This window comes from Macaca fascicularis, chromosome 3 (genome assembly GCF_037993035.2).
Source record: "Macaca fascicularis isolate 582-1 chromosome 3, T2T-MFA8v1.1".
Taxonomy (NCBI): Eukaryota; Metazoa; Chordata; class Mammalia; order Primates; family Cercopithecidae; genus Macaca; species Macaca fascicularis.
In genome coordinates, this window is record NC_088377.1 from 194,092,342 (window position 1) to 194,112,147 (window position 19,806).

General features: G+C 46.2%; 1 protein-coding gene across 13 annotated transcripts in view; it reads left to right on the forward strand.

Annotated features, from left to right (window-relative positions):
• Positions 1-19,806, forward strand: part of ACTR3B (actin related protein 3B) — a 99,701-nt gene that overhangs the window by 68,929 nt on the left and 10,966 nt on the right. For all 13 annotated transcript variants that reach the window (XR_012433093.1, XM_045388082.2, XM_074036434.1 and 10 more), the window contains one exon: positions 1,486-1,578. Coding sequence is in view for 12 of the 13 variants with exons in the window: in XM_045388082.2 (XP_045244017.1) it covers positions 1,486-1,578 (93 nt within the window). In the remaining variant the exon portion in view is untranslated. The remainder of the gene's footprint in view (positions 1-1,485; positions 1,579-19,806) is intronic.

Here is a 19,806-nt window from a genome sequence, read left to right on the forward strand (position 1 = left end):
CTATGTGGAGGTTGCCTGTGCCTCAGAGTGGGATAACATATAACCTTTCCATCTTTGGTGATTGCCCTTCCTAACTTCTAATTTTAACCCCGGACAGTTGATCCTGCTCTGTTCCCTGCTGCAAGTTAGGTTAATCTTCTGTCTAAGGCCAGCGTTTCTGTTATTTAGGTAATCTTAAGAATTAGAAATGTCATCATTTTAACTAGTAGTTGTAAGGAATTATTAGTACTTTTGCAGAAAGCAGTAATTAAGAGGCACATTTTAAGATTTACATATAATGCATTTTATTTATATTTTGATATATATTCCTGGCTACTTCAGTTTGTATTCAATAGGTGGGTTACAAGCTGCTGTTTGGTTTTAGATATGTATATGGCTGTTTTGTGCAGAGAAACAGCATGGAAAGTATACCTCACTAGTAATCCGAAGAATAAAACGATGGCAATGATAATCCAGCGAATGCCCGCTTTTAATCTGTGGATTTGAAGTGGACATAGAACGGTTAAATGTCCAGTGAACAGCTTGTGAGCCCCTGAGTGGCCTCCTCCTTCCTCTGAGAGTGCACATTCTTTGATTTTTAACATATTTCAAATGAAACATAATTGAGTTGATGCTTATTTAACTCATGGAATTGAATCTAAGGCTGTTTATTCAATAACATGATTATCATGTGGATTGTTTCATTTTAAACAAACACTTCTCGTTAAACAAAACACTTCCCTCCATCTTCTAGACCAGGTTTAATTAATCTTTCATTGAACCTGTTTCTTTTTCCTTATATCCTGATTTTCTCATAATACGAATATTGCCAAATGATATGTCAAACTCACGTTTCTCACTGCGTATCACGTGGATCGTGCACATACTCTCCACTGCTCTTATTAGGCTGAATCACTGTGTGCTTATGGTGTGGGGATGGTCTGTCTTTGATATTGTTGGTATTTTTTCTTCACTAAATCCATACATTTTACCTCATGAGGAGAAATATGTCATCACCACCCCACGCACACGTAGTCACGTGGGATTCATTTGACATATCCTTCATTCCAATGTGAATTCTTTTTTTTTTTTTTTTTTGAGACGGAGTCTTGCTCTGTCGCCCAGGCTGGAGTGCAGTGGCCGGATCTCAGCTCACTGCAAGCTCCGCCTCCCGGGTTCACGCCATTCTCCTGCCTCAGCCTCCCGAGTAGCTGGGACTACAGGCGTCCGCCACCTCGCCCGGCTAGTTTTTTGTATTTTTTTAGTAGAGACGGGGTTTCACCGTGTTAGCCAGGATGGTCTCGATCTCCTGACCTCGTGATCCGCCCGTCTCGGCCTCCCAAAGTGCTGGGATTACAGGCTTGAGCCACCGCGCCTGGCCCCAATGTGAATTCTTTTAAGTTATAATAAATTGTATGTTTGTTAAAGTTACTTTAAAAAAAGTGTTCATGTTGTTCTATTTGAGAGAAATGTGTAATGTTTCTTTTCTATTGATATACAATTCAGTTTGCCAACCCAGACTTTATGGAATCCATCTCAGATGTTGTTGATGAAGTCATACAGAACTGCCCCATTGATGTGCGGCGTCCGCTGTATAAGGTATAAGCTGCGTGGGTAAGGTACCTTGATTTCATTCCACAGTTAAAGGCCCATCATTCTTATAAGTCGGTATTACTATTTATTACTAGTAGATATTCCTGTTTCACCTTCTGTTTCGTAGGATTTGTTAAAGACAGTATAATTGTAAGAGAAAATGGAAATGACTCAGTTAACTAGAATTTTTATTTTATTTTATTTTATTTTGGAGACGGAGTCTTGCTCTATCACCCAGGCTGGAGTGCAGTGGTGCGATCTCGGCTCACTGCAACCTCTGCCACCTGGGTTAAAGCAATTCTTCTGCCTCAGCCTCCTAAGTATCTGGGACTACAGGTGCATGCCACCATGCCCAGCTAATTTTTTTTTGTATTTCAGTAGAGACAGGGTTTCACCATGTTGCCTCGGCTGGTCTCAAACTCCTGAGCTCAGGCAATCCACCCACCTCGACCTCCCAAAGTGCTGGGATTACGGGCATGGGCCACCGTGCCCGGCCGACTGGAAGTATTTAAGTATTGTAAATATATTTTATTATTATCTGACAAGATATGTTTTAAGTTGAACAGTTTTAGCCACACATATTGATTGAAAGTAAGAGCGATACCCTCTCCCATGCTTTCCGTGAACTCCTTTGATTTCGTTTTATGCATATGTGGGTTTAGTGCTGATGTGGTGTTGTCAGATAGAAGTTAGAACCCAAAATGGGACAGTCCGATAGAATATGCTCATGTATTTTTTTTTTTCCCCAAAATTCTTTGATTGCAGGGAATTTTGAAACCTGGAATGAGGAAAATCTAGTCTATGTGATTATTGAGTAAAAAGAAGTCCTGCTGACAGCCAGAGATGGCGAGCAGGTGGTAATGGGCAGTTCGCCTTCCTGCACCTTTATCAGTGTTTGCTTGAGGCAGTCGTGCCGTCAGCATGACTCCCTCGCCTCATTCAGACTCAGGTTGCTCAACTGTATGTACAGAGAAGAGAATCAGGCTCAACAGACAGCACTCAGCATTGCGTCACCTGTACCGTGCAATACTTTGTAGCTTTTAAAAAGAATGAGGTAAATCAATATAAATTCAGATGAAAAGATAGCTACAGTATAAAGTGAAAAAGGAACTTGTAAAATTTATATATTTCATTTGATATAAAATATAGTTTGCATATTTTTTGAACTATATATGCTAAACTCTTAAAGTAAATAAAATATCTTTGGGGTAGAATGATAAGTTTTACTTTCTCCATTTTGTGTTTTAAAGTTGTTTGAAATTTTGTTAAAATTTTTTTATAATTAAAATTTATTTCTGTTTAGATAACTTTTGTGGGTATAAACAAATTATAGTTCAGTTTTTACTGCATATTCTTAAACACTTGTCTAATAAAAAGTACAAAGAAAGGGAAACTAAAAAGAGACTGGAGTATGAAAATTAAGAAAGATAGCAGGTCATGGCCTTCCCACTTCAGTCCCGGCTGACATTCGCTGTGTCTTCTCATCTGTGAAAGCAGCAGCAGGCGAGCCCTGTTCAATCTTAATCCCACCATAAAGCAGAGGAAACTGCCAGCAGTTACGGATTGTTCCTGATGGGGTGGGAATTTTCTTGTTGGACAGTTTAGTTCCCTGGACTTCTATAGAAGTTTTGGAGTAGAGATGGTCTTGGAGACCAGGTAGATGGAGTCCGTTATTTAGTAGATAATGACACTGAGCCCCAGAGTTGGGAAAAGGGGGTGAAAGGCACCTGGGTTACGTGCTAGGTGAGATCACATGGCTGCCAAGTGGCATGGTTGACTTTTAAGCCCATTTCCCGCGTCTTTGAAAACTCATGCTTATCCCACCGTATCACACGAAAATTATGTAAAATGTAGAGGGAAGAGGATTCTTCTTTTCGTTGCCCACACTGGAGTATAGTGGCATGATCAGGCTCAAGCGATTCTCCTGCTTCAGCCTCCCAAATAGCTACAGGCACACGCCACCACAGCCATTCTTCAAAGAGGGAAACCACAGATTATTCTTCAAAGAGGGAAACCCTGTCCCTGACCACTTTGTCACTAGGATAACCATTTATTCTCTGTGGCTTTCAGAAGGGTGTAGCTTGGCCCTGGCTGTCAAGTTTGTGCAGAATAAATTCTGTCTTCCCTCAGCCGTCTTGGTTATTTGTACAGGACCTCTCCAGTGTTACAAGTGCCTTGCAAGTGATAGAGAATTCAAGTAGGGTTGAGAGGGGGAAGGATCGACTGTCCTAGGGCTGGCCATGCTTTCTCCTTTGTCACATAGCTGAGCTCTGTACCCCGCTGTGGGAAAGGAAAGACACAAAGGAGGCCACCTCCTTTGCCACCTTTCTAAGTTAGAGTAGACCAGTATGTGTTACGAGAAAAATTAATCCAAAATCTCAGTGTTTAGCAGCAAAGGTTTCTTTCTTTGCACGTGGTTCATATCTGGTGTGGTCGGCAGTAGGCTCTGCCACCATGTTGTGGCTGCCCTTGGGAACGTTGCTTCGGGTCCCTGCTGCCGGGGAGGAGACAGCTGGCGGGCCATTCCGCCCCTCCTCCCTGGGCCGTCACCTGGGCCAGCCGCCACCGGACACTGGAAGCAGGAGGGTGACAGAACGTTTGGTGGGCACCGCTGCCTCTCCTGTAGCCACCAAGAAAGGGACTTCTTTCCAACGTATGGGGCTTGATGACTAAGTTGAAGTTGAATACTGAGGCCTAAGAATGCCCGTTTCTGTGCGTTAGCCTGCCAGGTAACAGCTGCTCTAGTGTTTTTTTCCCCATGGTGATGAGAGACCGGGAGTTGGCCAACTTTTTCTGTAAAGGGCCAGATGGTGAATCATTTTGGCTCCTCAGGCTGTATGGTCTGTGCTGCATTTATTCAGTTCTGCCAGAGCAGCCGAAGACCGTGTTGAACGACTAGGAGTGGCTGGGTTCCTGTAAAGTTTTATTTACAAAAGCAGGAGAGAGCCTGTTGTAGACGTGTGAGGAGATACTTATGAAAGCCTCGTTCTAATACTGTCCGGGTTGGCCGGTGATAATCATCTGCGGACCCTCCTCAGGTGGTGCATGTGGAGGCGTGGCCTTGCCAGTTCCTCAGCAAGTCAGTGCCGCCTTTAGGAGAGACTGGAAGAGTCACCGCTGAGCTCTGCTCACAGCCCAGGGTAGTCACACGTGCTCGGCTGGGGCTTCTGCTGACTCGGTTTCTGGAAGCTGTCAGCCCTCCCAGGTGGACTGTCACTGTGTGGGATGGAGGAGCGTCCCTCCAGAAGCAGCATCTGAGCAGTGAAGCTGCACTGACGAGGTTCGCTCCTGCTCAGTGCACTCCCTGCTGTGCTCCCTTCTCTAACTCCGACTCCTAAGTGCGGCGGAGAGCACGCCCCTAATCTGTGTGTGCAAGTGCACAGATCGGTAGGTTTGTGGGTTTTTAAAGATAATTCTAAAACACTCTTCTGGTTAGAAGACATGCTGCAAGTACTTCTGCAGAGCACGCAGTCGCCTTTCTCTGGACAGCGCGCGTTCCTGTGTCTTAGGGGTGTGCCTTTCCTCTTGGTTCACTGTGTGGCGCTTCCAACCTGCTGGGCCACTCTTGCCAGGTAAGACGCCCTGTCTCCGGGAGTGATGTTGCCGATTCCTGACCTCGGCTACCTGTGTGCTTTCACTGGTTTCACAGCCTTATTTGGCCAGCTCTGCTGGCCGCATAGACCAGCAGAGTGGGTGCCCTGAAGATGTGCTTTTGGCTTCCGAAGAGGTGGTCGCTCTCCCTCTGCCACACCTGCGCCTTGAGGTGCTTGTCTGGACCAGTGGGGCTGGCCTGTTTCTATTTCACCGGACGGCTGGTAGGATTGAGCACTACCAAGCAAGTAGGAGGTGTGTGTTTTAGGTTCTGCCGAAACCCTCCTGGCTGTGGAGTTATGTTACTCAGACTGACGGACGAGGAGAGGACAAGAACATAGGAGGAGAAGAAAAGATGGCCTGGAAAATTTAGAATCTTTTTTCCCCTAGCTCTATTGAAATATAATTTTTAATTTTTATGAGTAGTTAGTAGGTATATTATTGAGGTATATTGACAAGTAAAAATTGTATGTCTATATATACACACACATCAAGAGCAGGAAAACTGTGTGTATTTAAGGTGTACAGCGTGATGATTTGATACAGGTATGTACTTCGTGGAATGTTTACCACAATCAAGCTAGTGAAGATACCCGTCACCTCACACAACCAGCTTTTTCAGTGTGTGCGGTGAGAGTGTGTAAGATTCCTCTCAGCAGATTTCCACGACACCGTGCCCTCTTCCTAACCACTCAGCATGCTGGAATTAGGCCTTCAGAGCTTGCCCATCTTGTAACTGCAAGTTTGTTCTGTGTGACTAACATCTCGCCACTCTGCGGTGCCTGGTAACTACCATTCCACTCTCTGCTTCTATGAGTTTGACTAAAAATTCAGAATCTTTAAACAAGCAAAACAGCTTTTTTAGGTGAAAGTAGCCATCATCTGGCTGATTTTTATTTCAGTCTGACTTGCAGATGAGAAGGGTATTTACACATTTGCTTTATCTGTTCCGCCTCCGGGAATGACAGGGGCGGGGGCCTGTGGGAAAGCCTCCGTGTGAGAGCAGGTGAACATAAGCCTCGGCCCACCGTGGGCTTCATCCAGGAGCTGTGAAATGGACCGGAGTCTGGGTCCCACCCTAGGAGATTCTGATGTAATTGGGCTTGGGCTGGGTGGAGCCTGGGCACCTGGATCTTAAAAGCTTCCCAGGTGACTCTAATGTGCAGCTAACTTGAGACCGGCCCTCAGCGCCTGCCCACTCTTGGATCAGCCAGTGTTTAGTAACTTGCAGGCTTTACTTGAGGGGGAGGCCAATTTGAATCGCTTTGTAATGTAATGGATGTCTTTCTACTTCTCAGTTCTATTCAGGAGGTACTTGAGTACCTACTAGGTACAAGACAGTGTTGTTACATTAGAGGATTTAAGTATGTACGAGATATGGTTCTTGTCTTCAAGAGCTTATAAAAAAGCTAAAAATACTGAAATAACTCTAATGGGAACCTCTACAAGCTAAATGTCATTAAAGTGAATCATGCAAATTATGGTAATTGAGAGAAGGGGCAGATTGCATTTAATTAGAGGGGATCAAGAAAGGCTTTGAGAAGCTGCCGTCTGAGCTGAATCTGAGAGCTTGGCCTGCAGAGCTGGGGGTGGGTGGACAGGCCAGGTGGAGGGAAGATAATGAGCGCAGATAGAAGGAGAGTGGGCAGGTGCCTGCGGTGCCTGTTTTGGCCAAAGCCTACAGTGGTGGGGAAGGTAGTGGGAAACAAACCTAGGTGGGAGGGTGGGGCCAGCAACAAAATATCTTTAGCCTGCTCCAGTGGGTTGGGAGTTGTTAAAACCTCCTCTTTATGAAGTTTGTGAAGCAGATGTGAATACATCCTACTATAGCAAAGGAATGGATTTTTCTGTAACAAATTGCTTGAATATATATAATTATGTTAATGCATTTTAAACTAGAAAAGCACGTTGCAGGGTAAATGAGTTATATTTATAATAAATATATACTTTTTAGAGACAGAGCCTTGCTGTGTCACCCACGCTGAAGTGCAGTGGTGTGATCACAGCTCACTGCAGCCCCGACCTTCTGGGCCCAGGCAGCCCTCCCACCTCAGCCCCTCAAGTAGCTGGAACTACAGGCGTGGGCGACCACGTGCAGCTAATTTAAAAATTTTTTTTTTTTTTTTTTTGTGGAATTGAGGTCTTGCTGTGTTGCCCAGGCTGGTTTTAAACTCCTGGCCTCAAGTGATCATCCTGCCTCAGCCCCAGGGCACTGGGATTATAGGCATGAACCACTGCGCCGGCTCTATTTTTAGTTTTTAATGTTTAAAGGTATGTTTAAATACCTTTAATATTTGAAGAGAGAAAATCAGAAAAAATACATACCATTGGTTTTTTTCATCTTTTTTCAAATAGGTCTTTTATTCAGATGAAGTCCTGGCTGAAGTGTAATATGTGAACAGATAAAAAGGTAGCTGCTCTGGTTTTGTCAGGGTAGTGGGCAGAGAACGTTCCCGAGTTCCGCTCTTTTAGCCCCAGTTCCACACTAATATCCCTCGTAATATCTGTTTGATGCTTCCTGTTGATACATCCCAAAATGGCATGGTTTTGTCTTACTGGGAAGGGAAGGCTTATGTTAACAACTGGAAATTGGACATTGACTTGCCCAGCTCACAAGAACATTGAGACACCTGTGGCCGTGGGAGGCTGGTGGAGACGTGGATGGCGGAGCTCCGCCACTGCGGCAGCATCGAGTCATGTCAGTGAGCACCTGCAGAGTGCCAGGTCCCCCTGTGGGCACTGAGCAGCGGGGCATGGCAGGGCTGTGCTAGGAGAGCCACAGGAGCTGGGGTGGGTGTCCGAGTGGACAGGAGTGTGAGGATCCGGGTCTCTGTTCTCCAGTGGTGCTCGGTGGTGATGGCAGTGTCTTCTCCGTGCTGCCCAGGGTGGCCACTGAGCCCCTGGCATGTGACTGGTGCAGCTGAGGAACAGCGTTTTAAACTTTTAACTATTGTGAGTTGAAATTGCTGTATGTGGCTAACGGCTACCCTATGGGACAACTCAGATCAACTGAGATCGGAGTGAAGGCTGGTGTGACCTGGTCAGTGCCGGGAATGCAGCATGGGTGGGGAAGGGGTTTCCAGCAGCGGGATCTGTGTGCAGCGCTAGGGTGAAGGAGAGTAGCACGATCCTGTGGGTCTGGAGGGAATTTGGCTTCCCTGGACCTCATGTTTGAACATGGGAATGGGGAGTGTGAAGCCTGGGATGTGCTTGGGGCCCGGTTACACAGGGCTTATGGGGAAGGCACAGGGGCCACCGTTACCAACTGGGCCTCCGAGGAAAGACAGGCACATCCACCTGGAGGGGCCTCGCATGGAGTTAGATTTTATCCCGAGGGCGTTGATGATTTTCTCCAGGGGTGTGATGTGACCCAATTTAAGTTCTAGAAAGGCACTTGGGCTGCACCAGGGGATGTAGATTGGAGATGGAGTTTGGATTCAGGAAGACCAGGCGGAAGGCCACTGTAGAGCCACGTGGAGGCAGGACAGCGCCCGTATTGGGAAGTGGCCGTAGGTGGCTCCTGGAGGAAGCGGGGAGAGGAGAGAGGCTCCAGAGCATAGGTGAGAGCTTGACGAGTGGGAGGAAAAGGTTCAGGGTTCTTGCTGCTTATCTAGGAGGGCGGGGGGCCATTTACTGACAGGAGATTCAGGAGCGGGGCACCTTTTCGAGGCCGCGAAAGACTAAGTCTAGTGTGTGGAGATGGCGAGTTGCATTTGTAGGTTGAAGGCTTTGCAGGTCTGGGCCAGACATAGAGATTTGGGGACCAAAGGTGTGCTAACAGAAATAAAAGGTCTGCAAATGGATGTCACCGGGGGAGAGTAGCAGGTGAGGACAAGACGGCCTTAGCCTGAACCAGCAGAAAGGTCAGGCTTTGAAGGATGGGCAAGAGAAAGGAGACCAGAGAGACTGTCAGTCAGGGCTCTTCAGAAACAGAACCAATAGTGGGTATTTCACAATCTCTTTTTCTTTTAAGAGGTGGGTCTTGCTGTGTTGACCAGGCTGGTCTCAAACTCCTGGGCTCAAGCCTTCCAAAGTGCTGGAATTACAGATGTGAGCCACCACACCTGGCCACTATCTCTCTATTATCTATAAAATTTAAGAAATTGGCTTCCTTTCAGGCTGGCAAGTTCAAAATTTGTAAGAAGGCTGGCAGGCTGGACACTCAGGCAGAATTCCTTCTCGGAGAAATCTTAGTTTTTGTTCTTGAGACCTTCAGTTGATTGGATGAGGTCCAACCACATTATAGAGGGTAATCTTTCCTTAATGCTGACCCCATCCACAAAATACCCTCACAGCAACACCTTGGTTAGTGTCTGGTTAAATCACTGGGTGCTGTGCTCTGGCCAAGTTGACACACAAAATTAACTGTCACAGAAGTCAAGAAGGGGTCGCCAGAGAAGAGAAAGAAATCTCTAGAAGCTAGGGGGCCCTATTAAGTGACACTGAGAGGTCACACAGGAGGTAGCCCTTGGGTTCACCACACAGGGGTGAGTAGCCTCGTGAGAGAAACCCGGCAGAGGCCAAATCACAGCAGTTGCAGGCCGAAGAGGGGGTGATTAGAGGAAAGAAGATGTGTGGGTAATCCTTGTAAGACATTTGCCATTCGTTGTTATGTCCCTTCCCGTCAGGCAGCTGTTTGGAGCCGGACCTGGAGGTTTGCTTGGATTTCTCCTCGGACACTGTTGGGTATCATAACAGCCCGTATTTTAGACATAGGTTTGTTCAGACTTTGCTGGGATTGCAATCTCTGGGTTCAGTTCGACAGTGAAAAGCTCCAGTTCCTAAGGAAGTAAAACTTTTCAAGAACACAATATAGAAATAGCAGGGGCTTCTAATAGAGCTGTCCTCTTAGCCTGTCGTGGTCGTGGGCACGGAAATAGCAGGGAGAGGGGAAGGCATGTCTGTGAGCGGTTCTTTGCCTTGCACCCGCAGTTACAGAGGATGGCTGATAGGTGGCACTGTGTGTCTGCCAAACGGAGTTAAGAAGAGAGCCTCTTAGTATTCCAGGAATGAAAATTTTTGTTATTTTTAATACCACATTTGATATTAAGAACTTGCTGTTAATATGGATTTTATTTCCAGTCTTTCTGACATAAATTTCAGGAGATTGTTGGGTCATGTGTGGTGTTTATAATGGTATGTGCTGTGGGATTCTTTTACCAGCTTAAAGACACGGCCTTTCCATCTGCAGAGGTGGTTTAAAATGGAGACTTTTATTTGGCATCGTGAAATATACATTTATCCGGCAAGGTAAGGTTGCAGGCTATTGAGAAATCCAGTTGACATGGGGAACTGAATAAATAGACGACGGCTGACACCAGGTGGGAAGTGAAAGGTGTGCTGTGAGACAGGGTTGGAGGGAGGAGGGTGGTCAGAGGTTCACTGAAGAGAACTTAGACTCTACACATGAGCAGAGTGCATGATTTTCAATCTGAAATTCATGTTCAATATAGAAAATTTGAGATGTAAAAAACACTATTACAAAGCAGAAGTTACTCCTTTATAGTCGCTGTTTGTTTGTTTATTTACTTATTTATTTATTTATTTTGAGACAGAGTTTCGCTCTTGTCACCTAGGTTGGACTGCAGTGGTGCAATCTCCAGTCACTGCAACCTCTGCCTCCTGGGTTCAAGTGATTCTCCAGCCTCAGCCTCCCGAGTAGCTGGGCTTATAGGCACCCGCCACCACGCCTGGCTAATTTTTGTATTTTTAGTAGAAACGGGGTTTCACCATGTTGACCAGGCTGGTCTCGAACCCCTGACCTCAGGTGATCCGCCCGCCTCGGCCTCCCGAAGTGCTGGGATTACAGACATGAGCCACCACGCCTGGTCATTGCTGTTTATGTTATTACTTCATCTTTCCCTTTTATTTTCATGAACCGTATATAGGTAGGTAGATATATCCTGTATCCTGTTATATTTATGTTTCATATGCTGTGTATTAACACCACTATGTTGTAAGCACTTTCTTAAGCGATTAAAATTCTTTAAAAACATGATTTGTAATGAGGCCTGATGCTCCATGCTGTGTCCGTTTCAGTACCAACTCTTTTTTTTTGTATTTAGGTAATTTTGATACTTTTCTAGCTTAGGTCAAGATTTATTGCATTACCAGGATATGTATGCTTCACTGGCATAATCTGGCATACACAGGAGTCTGTAACTAATGGTGCTTTTTGAATCAAATGATTGTGATTTGAGAATCTGCTGGCTTGAGTGGAGCAGATATTTTCTGGCTAAAATGCTGACCCGGTTTAACCGGTTGTTGAATATGTTTGGATTTCCAGTCACAGTTCTGAGTGGGCTGTGGGAGGGAATGACTGTGGGCTGGTGTCAGGAAAGTGTCCAGAAGACTGCTGATCGCCAGAATGTAACCCAGGAGATTTGCCGATTTCTCACATTGTATCAAAAGTGATAAGGGATCACTTTGTTTTCTGAATTAAATGTTTTTTTAGAATCAGTCATATTGGACTTTGGCTTTTGTGGGAAGCGTTTTGAGCAGTATTATTTTTAGATTGTCGTGGTTAAGAGTATAGGCTCCAGCGCGTGGGTCACCACTTGGGCCAAGCTGCTTCCTAGCATCATGACTGCACTCATTCCCCAGCCCCTGTGTCCTCAGGTGCAGGATGGGCCAGGTGTAAGCATCTCATGGAATTACCAGGTCACCCTTACAGAGGGTGAAGTGTAGTGCTTGATATGTGATAAATAATATTACAGGCGTGACTTGGAGATTTTGTGGGTTCAGTTTTGGACCATCCCGATGAAGTGAATGGCACAATGAAGTGAGGCACACACATTTCTTAGTTTCCCGGTGCACATGAAGGCTATGTTTGCACTATATTATGGTTTAATTGTATAATAGCATTATGTCTAAAAAACCAGTGTACATGCCTTCATTTAAAAAATATGTTATTGCAAAAAATGCTGATACAGAGACATGAAGTGAGTGTGTGCTTTTGGGAAAATGGCACTGACAGACCTGCCTGGTGCTGTTTCCTCAGACCTTCAGTTGGTAACAAACACATTATGGGTGAAGTGCATTATGGGTGAAGTGTCTTCTAGTGAGGCGTCCTCACCACCTGCTCTAGACTGCACCTTGGCGCTTTTTCCCACGCCATTTTGCCCTGCCTTGCTTTATTTTTTTCTCCATGACATTCGTTTCCTAATTTGCTATATATATTTACTTATTTAAACTTAATAGTTCTGCCTCTCTACCTGAAACACGTCTCAAGAGGGCAACCATTTTGATATGTCAGATTCATTGCTAACCTGCGGTGCTTAGAACACTCCTGGCCCGTGCGGGGTGCTCAGTAAGTGCTGCTGACCTGGTGAATGAGATACACGGCACACTGTGGGGCCTGGGGGCTTTGCGCTCTTGCAGGGGAGTCAGGGAAGGAGGGGTTGCCAGGTTGGCGAGGTGGTGAGCGAGGGCTTTCCAGGCACTGGAGACATCCCTCAGAGATGCTCAGAGTCTGCAAGACCACAGAGATGTGGAGGCTGGAGGGCGGGGGTGCAGGTTGGGGTGAGACCTGAGGGGCCTTTGTCTGCTGTCTGGGGGGTTTGACTTTAGATTTGAAGACCAACTCTATAATCTTACTGAAAGAAGTATTTCAACAGATAGGCTGAGTAAATATTTGTTAAACTGCGAAAGTAAACCTTGAGTTCAGAATCTTATTTTAGGAAGTCATGTTAACCTAGGTGCAGGGGCTTACGCCTCTGTAATCCCATCACTTTGGTAGGCCAAGGTAGGAGGATTGCTTGAGCCCAGGAGTTCGAGACCCGCCTGGGCAACACAGGGAGACCCCATCTATAAAAAAAATTAGCCAGCTGTAGTGGAATGCACCACACCTATGGTCCCAGCTACTTGGGAGGCTGAGGTGGGAGGATCCCTTGAGCCCAGAAGGTCAAGGCTGCAGTGAGCTGTGATTGCACCGCTGCACTCTAGCCTTAGCGACAGAGGGAGACCCTGTTTCAAAAAAAAAAAAAAAAAAAAAAAATTGTCACGTTGGTCTGTGCTCTATAAGCAGTGAAATAAAACAGTGATGTATGCTATTTTTTCATACTTTGAAAATAGTATTAGATTAATAGGGCATTTAAAAAGGTTTCGTCTGTGCTAGATTTGCTGCCGAGAGAGCTTTCTTTCTAGACTGTTGTGTGGGATAATCTGCTTCTTTTCTATAAATAAAGGGGTTGGATTTTAAAATACTAAAATGTTATTATTTGTGACATCTTTCCTTTCTTTCTTAGAAAAAATGTTTGCTTACTCTTCCTTGTGGAAATGGATTAAGAATGCAGGCTGGCCTTCGTGGCTCATGTGTGTAATCCCAGCAATTTAGGGGGATGAGGCAGGAGGATTGCTTACGACCAAGAGCTGGAAACCAGCCTGGGTAAGATAGCAAGACCCCATCTCTACAAAAGAAAAAATTAAAAAATTAGCTGGATGTGGTAGCATGCACCTGTAGTCCCACCTACGTGGGAGACTGAGACAGGAGTATCCCTTGAACTTGGGAGGTGGAGGCTACAGAGAGTTAGGATCGCACCACTGCAGTTCTGCCTGGGTGACAGAGTGAGACCTTGTCTCAAAACAAACAAACAAACAAACAAAAAAACCCTATTAGGCTAAATGTTTATATTTCTGAGGTAAGAATTATTAGAATAAGCACTGTTGCTTTACTTTGAGATGAGATGGAAAGAATACATTTATTGGTAATTTCACATATTTCTCTTTTTTTCTGCTTTTTCCTCACTGTGAAGGTGAAACAAGCATAGGTAATAAGAAACTAAAGCAAATGACGCCTGTAAGCCACATTTAAGCCATCAGAGTAATGATGGATAGTCACTTGAGTTTAAAAATAATAAGCTCAGATACTGTTTTAATCCTCATAAAAGACTAGTTAGAAAACCAATTTTACTTTGATGCAAACAAACTAAAGTTAGAGAAGGGGTACTAAGAAAATGAGTGGGGACCGTCTGTTCTCTCCTGATCCCGCCCCTCAGCTGCTCTGGGGACATCTCCTTGTGTTTAATCTCCCATCAAGACTCCTGCTGAATACATTTTAGGAATGAGAGGCAGACTCTCAACCGTGTCATTTTCTCAGAGAAAATTGGATTGTGTGTTGGTAATAACAGTACCTGTCACACTGAGAAATGGTTTGTCGTGGGCATGGCTGAGAGGCTTCAGACTGACTTTGTTGTGGTTTGCTCTCTGATTTATTTCTTGTGTTTTCAAGCACCGGGAAAGGGATGCTGACAGCGTGAGGGGCAGTGAAGGCTGCGAAGTTGAGTCTAGGGCTTTTTCCTTTTCCTTGATAAAGTAACTTTTCTGTTTAGAATGGAAATAACCCTTCCATTAAAGTTTTTCCATTTAATCTGGGCGAGGGGGGAGGTATTGCTTTTGTAGTTGAGTGTTAAAAAAGATTTTCCTTGGTTTCAGTTAGTATAACACTTAATTTTTGATTTTCTGTTTGTCATGTGCAACGTGGTTGTTGATGGTAAGAATGGGTTCAAACGGACTAAGGATCTAGCACCAGAAATACCATTTGACCCAGCAATCCCGTTACTGGATATATACCCAAAGGACTATAAATCATTCTGCTGTAAAGACACATGCACACGTATGTTTATTGCAGCACTGTTCACAATAGCAAAGACTTGGAACCAACCCAAATGGCTATCAATGATAGACTGGATAAAGAAAATGTGGTCATATACACCATGGAATACTATGAAGCCATAAAAAAGGATGAGTTCATGTCCTTTGCAGGGACATGGATGAAGCTAGAAACCATCATTCTCAGCAAACTAACACAAGAACAGAAAACCAAACACTGCATGTTCTCTCTCATAAGTGGGAGTTGTACAATGAGATCACATGGACACAGGGAGGGGAACATCACACACCAGGGCCTGTTGGTGGGTCTCTTAGGAGAGGGGAGAGCATTAGGAGAAATATCTAATGTAGATGACGGGTTGATGGGTGCAGCAAACCACCGTGGCACGTGTATGTATACCTGCATAACAAACCTGCATGTTCGGCACATGTACCCCAGAATGGAAGCATAATAATAATTTAAAAAGTAGTAACGCTTCCTCCATTTCCCACTGCATCGGATGTGGAGGTGTTTACAGCCACAGAGCACTTTTTGCTCTATTAGGAGATGGCAAGTCTTTTGACCTTGACTGGCCCTCAAGGCCAGGGTTCCACCTCACTGCTTCAGAGTTGCTTTCTGTTTGTCCTGGGGAGACATGCTGTGTTGATGGTGGTGTGTTCTGCTGCGGAGGGGAGTCCACGTTATAAGAGGCTTGTTGTTGGATTTTGAAGTTTATCCAGAGGAGGGTCCCCAGAACAGCAAGAGGTCCTGAAAAGATGGCCTGTGAGAAATGGTTGAGGGAAGCAGCATTGTTTGGCGACCCTGCAGGGAGCATGAGGCTGTCTTGGGACACGTGATGGGCAGCTGGCTGGACGCTGAGCAGTGCCGAGGAAGGAGAGAAACCAGGGCGGCAGATTTCATCTCAGCACAGGGAGAGCTACTTTACAAATTGGTCTATACAAGGTGGGGTACGAAATCTGTGACACGGGAAGGGAGGCTGTGTGGACTGGTGGTTAAGAGTGCTGTGCTGAGTGCATGGGCTGCGGGGGGTGGTGCCCCCGTGTGGTGAGTGCGTGGATCCTGCATGGTGGTGAGCACGAGGTCTGCAGGTGTGGATACCACGTGGCCGTGAACTTCTAGACTGCCAGGTGTGTGTGCTGCCCTGCCTACCGCTTGTTCAGCTGTGTGACTTTGGCAGGTTACTCGATCTCACTGTGCCTCAGCGTCCTTCTCGGCAGAATGGGGATGGGACTAGTACCTGCTTTATCCCATTTTTGGCAAGGTGAAAGGAGTTGGTGTGTGGAATTGCCTTCAGCTGTGTCAGGCAGTGAGTAGGCACTGTCATTGTGTTCCATGAAATGACTTCAAGTGATACTCTGAAATGGCGCTCCACATCCAGGCCAGGGCAGCAGATTCCTCACCTGCTGCGGCCTCTAGCCAACTGACTTTTCTATTTTTAAAGTTCCCAGGGATTTTGCCTGGTTTCCTTTGCTTTTTTGCCCCGGGCAACTGCTGCCTTTTGGGACTCCTACATGTCTTGGATTAGCTGCAGAGTGGCACACCACTTCCCCAGTGGCCCTCTTTGCTGGTGCGCAGGCATCTTTGGTTTTACTGCTCAGCGCTAACTAGGGCAGGGTTTCTTAGCCTTGGTGCTATTGACATTTTCATCGTAGGATGTTTAGCATCATCTCTGGCCTCTCCCCACAAAGTGCCAGTAGCACCTTCCCACCCCCACCCAGTCCCGACAATCAAAATCATCTCCACATGTTGCTTAATGTCCCCTGGAGGCACAATTGTCCCTGATTGAGAACCTGTGCACTAGGGAGAAATGTTAGGAGGTTACCAGAATCCAAGGACTTAATCAGAAATTGTCAGTTATTGTTTCTGGTTCTTGAGTTACTTGCTGGAGTCTTTTTTCCTTTACTGACCCCCCTTTATTCCAGAGGGGAGAGCGAATGAAATGCTCCTCGTTCATTCTACGATGGCTGTGGAGGGTCCCTGCTTACCGAGCGCTGTGTGTAGTCGTGGCTTCAGGGAGGAGTGGACAGACAGGGTGTAGACCTGACCTTGCTCAAGCCTCTGCATGGCCCAGGGCGGAGAGGGCCAAACAAGAGAACCCACTGTGCTTGTCGCCGTCCTGCCTTCCCTGGGCCGGTGCTGACGTCATTACCCTCTAATTTCCCCCCAGACCTGCCAGCGGCCTGGTGATGTCGTCACAGATGAGGGCGTGAGAGCTCACGGGTGAGGGGGTTTGCTGCTTCCTTCAGGCCCCAGCACCAGACAGTGGAGGGAAGTGTGAGGCCTTTGGGCATCCCCACCTGGCTCCAGGGAGCAGGTTGGGGTCAGGTTGTGAAGGGCTCCAAACGCCCTGTCAGGAAAACCGGGTTTGGGGCCAGTACTGCTTCGTCGTCTTAAACGCTTGTCTTCTGTCGGGCTCTGCTCTCATCTGGTGTTCCTGTCAGGCTGACAGTTCGATAGAGCCTATCACTTAGCACTTGTATGTTCCTTTTAGACTGTATTCCACCCTCCACTGTCGCTCTGGCAGGTCCCCCTTGTCCCCTGAAACTTCTGCTGTCGGCAGCGGGGCGTGGGGAAAGAGTTGCATCCGGGAGTCAGCCCCATGGGTGGTGTGGGACAGCTTAGGGCGAGGGGTTCAGGGGCTGCTGAAGTACAAGCCAGTCCCTTGACCTTGTCCTTGGGAGGTGCCGTCTGGGGCAGGTCTGCTCTGGCCTGCCTCCCTCAGGACGTGCCCACACAGGGACCTTCTAACCCGGAGGCTGTCGTTCTGTGCATAGAGCTAAAGTTCAGTTCAGTAATTCTAGGCCGAAGCTCAACGTGACGAAAACAAGAGTACTTTGCAGCATTAATTTAGAAACAGTATCTGGGCAGAGCTAGTGGAAGACTTGTAGGACGGCAGCCTGCCTGTGCAGGAAGCGTGTGCAGGAGACCTCACCAACTCTGCGTTCTTACGGATCCGGAACCCACTGTGCGTGCCACATCTGTGTAGACAGTGGACGCTGGGAGTTGTTGTGTTCCAAAGCTCAGGCAGGAGCAAAACATGAGATTTGAACCTGTTATTTGGCCTGGGGCACAGAAGCTCTCGCTTTCTCCCGGAGTTCTCTCTAAAGTGTGTCTGTGTGAAAGGGCACATTTGCCAGTGGGGAGGAGTTGGGTTGGAGGGTGGGGACGACAGGAGTGTATTCAGAAGGCGGAAGGAACAAGGTGGACAGTTACTTTGGTAACAGATCAAGGGTTGTTCATTCTTCAATACTAAAGGGTTTGTTGAGTTTACATGAGAATTTCTCAACACAAAGCACGACGTGGAACTAGGGTGGGAGCTGGAGTTTGCTTTTAGGAAATGTCTCGAAGTGTAGTGCGTATTGTTTTCCTGTTGTCCATAGCAACTATGGGGGATTAAATGTTAAAAATGTTAAAATAAAATTGGGCGACTTGGCTCAATCTTATGTCCTCACACAGTTACAGAACATTGAGAAATGAAGAGTTAGAGACTGTACACATTGGCTAAATGTGCACCCTCTTTAGAGCGTCTTTCTTCTCATTTAAGTCCCTGATGCCACCTTTTCAGCAAGGCCATTCCTGCCGTCTCAACTCAGAGTGACCCGTTGCCGTCACTTTCTCTTATGTTGCTCTGTTTTTAAAAGTTCGACTTTGAGATGTAATTTATACAGAGTCACATGAACCCATTTTTAAGTGTATGGTTTGAAAAGAAAGTTTACATACTTAGGTGATAATCACCACAGTTAAGGTACAGTGGGGAAGCATGGCTGGCGGGAGTTCCTCAGCCTCTGCTCCAGGAAGGCGCCCATCTGCGGGATTTGACGTGCCAGAGTTTCGTATACAGGAGTCCCTTCTTATCCATGGGGCATGTGTCCCAAGACCCCCAGTGGACGGCTGAAACTGTGGGTGGTGCCACACCCTCTGTATACGATCTTTTTTTCCTGTGCATACATACTTTTCGTAAAGTTTACAAATTAGGTACAGTAAGAGATTAACAGCAATAACTAATAATACGGATTAGTTACAACAGTGTGTTGGCATCACCACTCTTGTGCTGTGGGGCTCTTATTAAATAAAGTGAGGGTCACCTGAACTCAAGCACTGTGATGGTGCGGTAGTCGGTCTGATCACCACGGTGGCTACTGAGTGACTCAGGGCGGGTGGCATGGACAAAGGGAAGACTTGTGCCCTGAGCGGGACACAGTGGGACAGCTTGAGATTTCATCATGCTTCTCAGCATGGTGTGCAGCTTAAAACTTAACAGAGTGTTTTTTTCTGGAATTTTCCGTTTAATCTTTTCAGACTGTGGTTGACCACGGGTAACTGACACCTTGCAGCGTGAGCCACAGATAATGGGGGGCTGCTGGAAATGGAGTGTTCCACGTATTCTCTGTTTCCGGCTTCCTTCACTCAGCTGGTGCTTTTGAGGTGTGCGTGTCATTTGTCCCCTCGTACTGCTGGGAGCGCCTCAGCGAGCGGCTGTGCTGCAAGTCAGCCGTCCCCTGCTGGCGGACATTTGAGTTGTTTCCAGTCTTGGCTATTACAAAAAACCTTGCTGTGAACATTGGAAATATACTCAGCGTCTGCTGGATATGTTTCATTCTCCTTGGGAAATACCTGGGAGTGCAGTCGCTTTGTTGTGTGGTAAGTGTACATCGTTTTCACTTTGTGAAAACTGCCCGACTTTTTCCAAAGTAGTTACAGCATCTACCCTCCCACCAGCAACGCACAAGAGTTGCAGTTGTTCGTCTTTACCCAAACTTGGTGTGTGGTGGATTTAAGCTGTATGATCCTGATGACAAATGTTGTTGATTGTCTTTTCCTGTACTTAGCGGTCATTTGTATATTTTCTTTTGTGAAATGTCCGTTTGAATCTTTTGCCCATTTTTAACTGATTTGTTTATTGAGTGACAACTCAATAATGAGAGTTCTTCAGATATCCTGGATACAAATCCTTTGTCAGATTTATGTGTTGCAGATTTTTTTTCTAGTCTGTGGCTTGTCTTTTCATTTTCTTAGTGGTGGTTTTTGAAGAA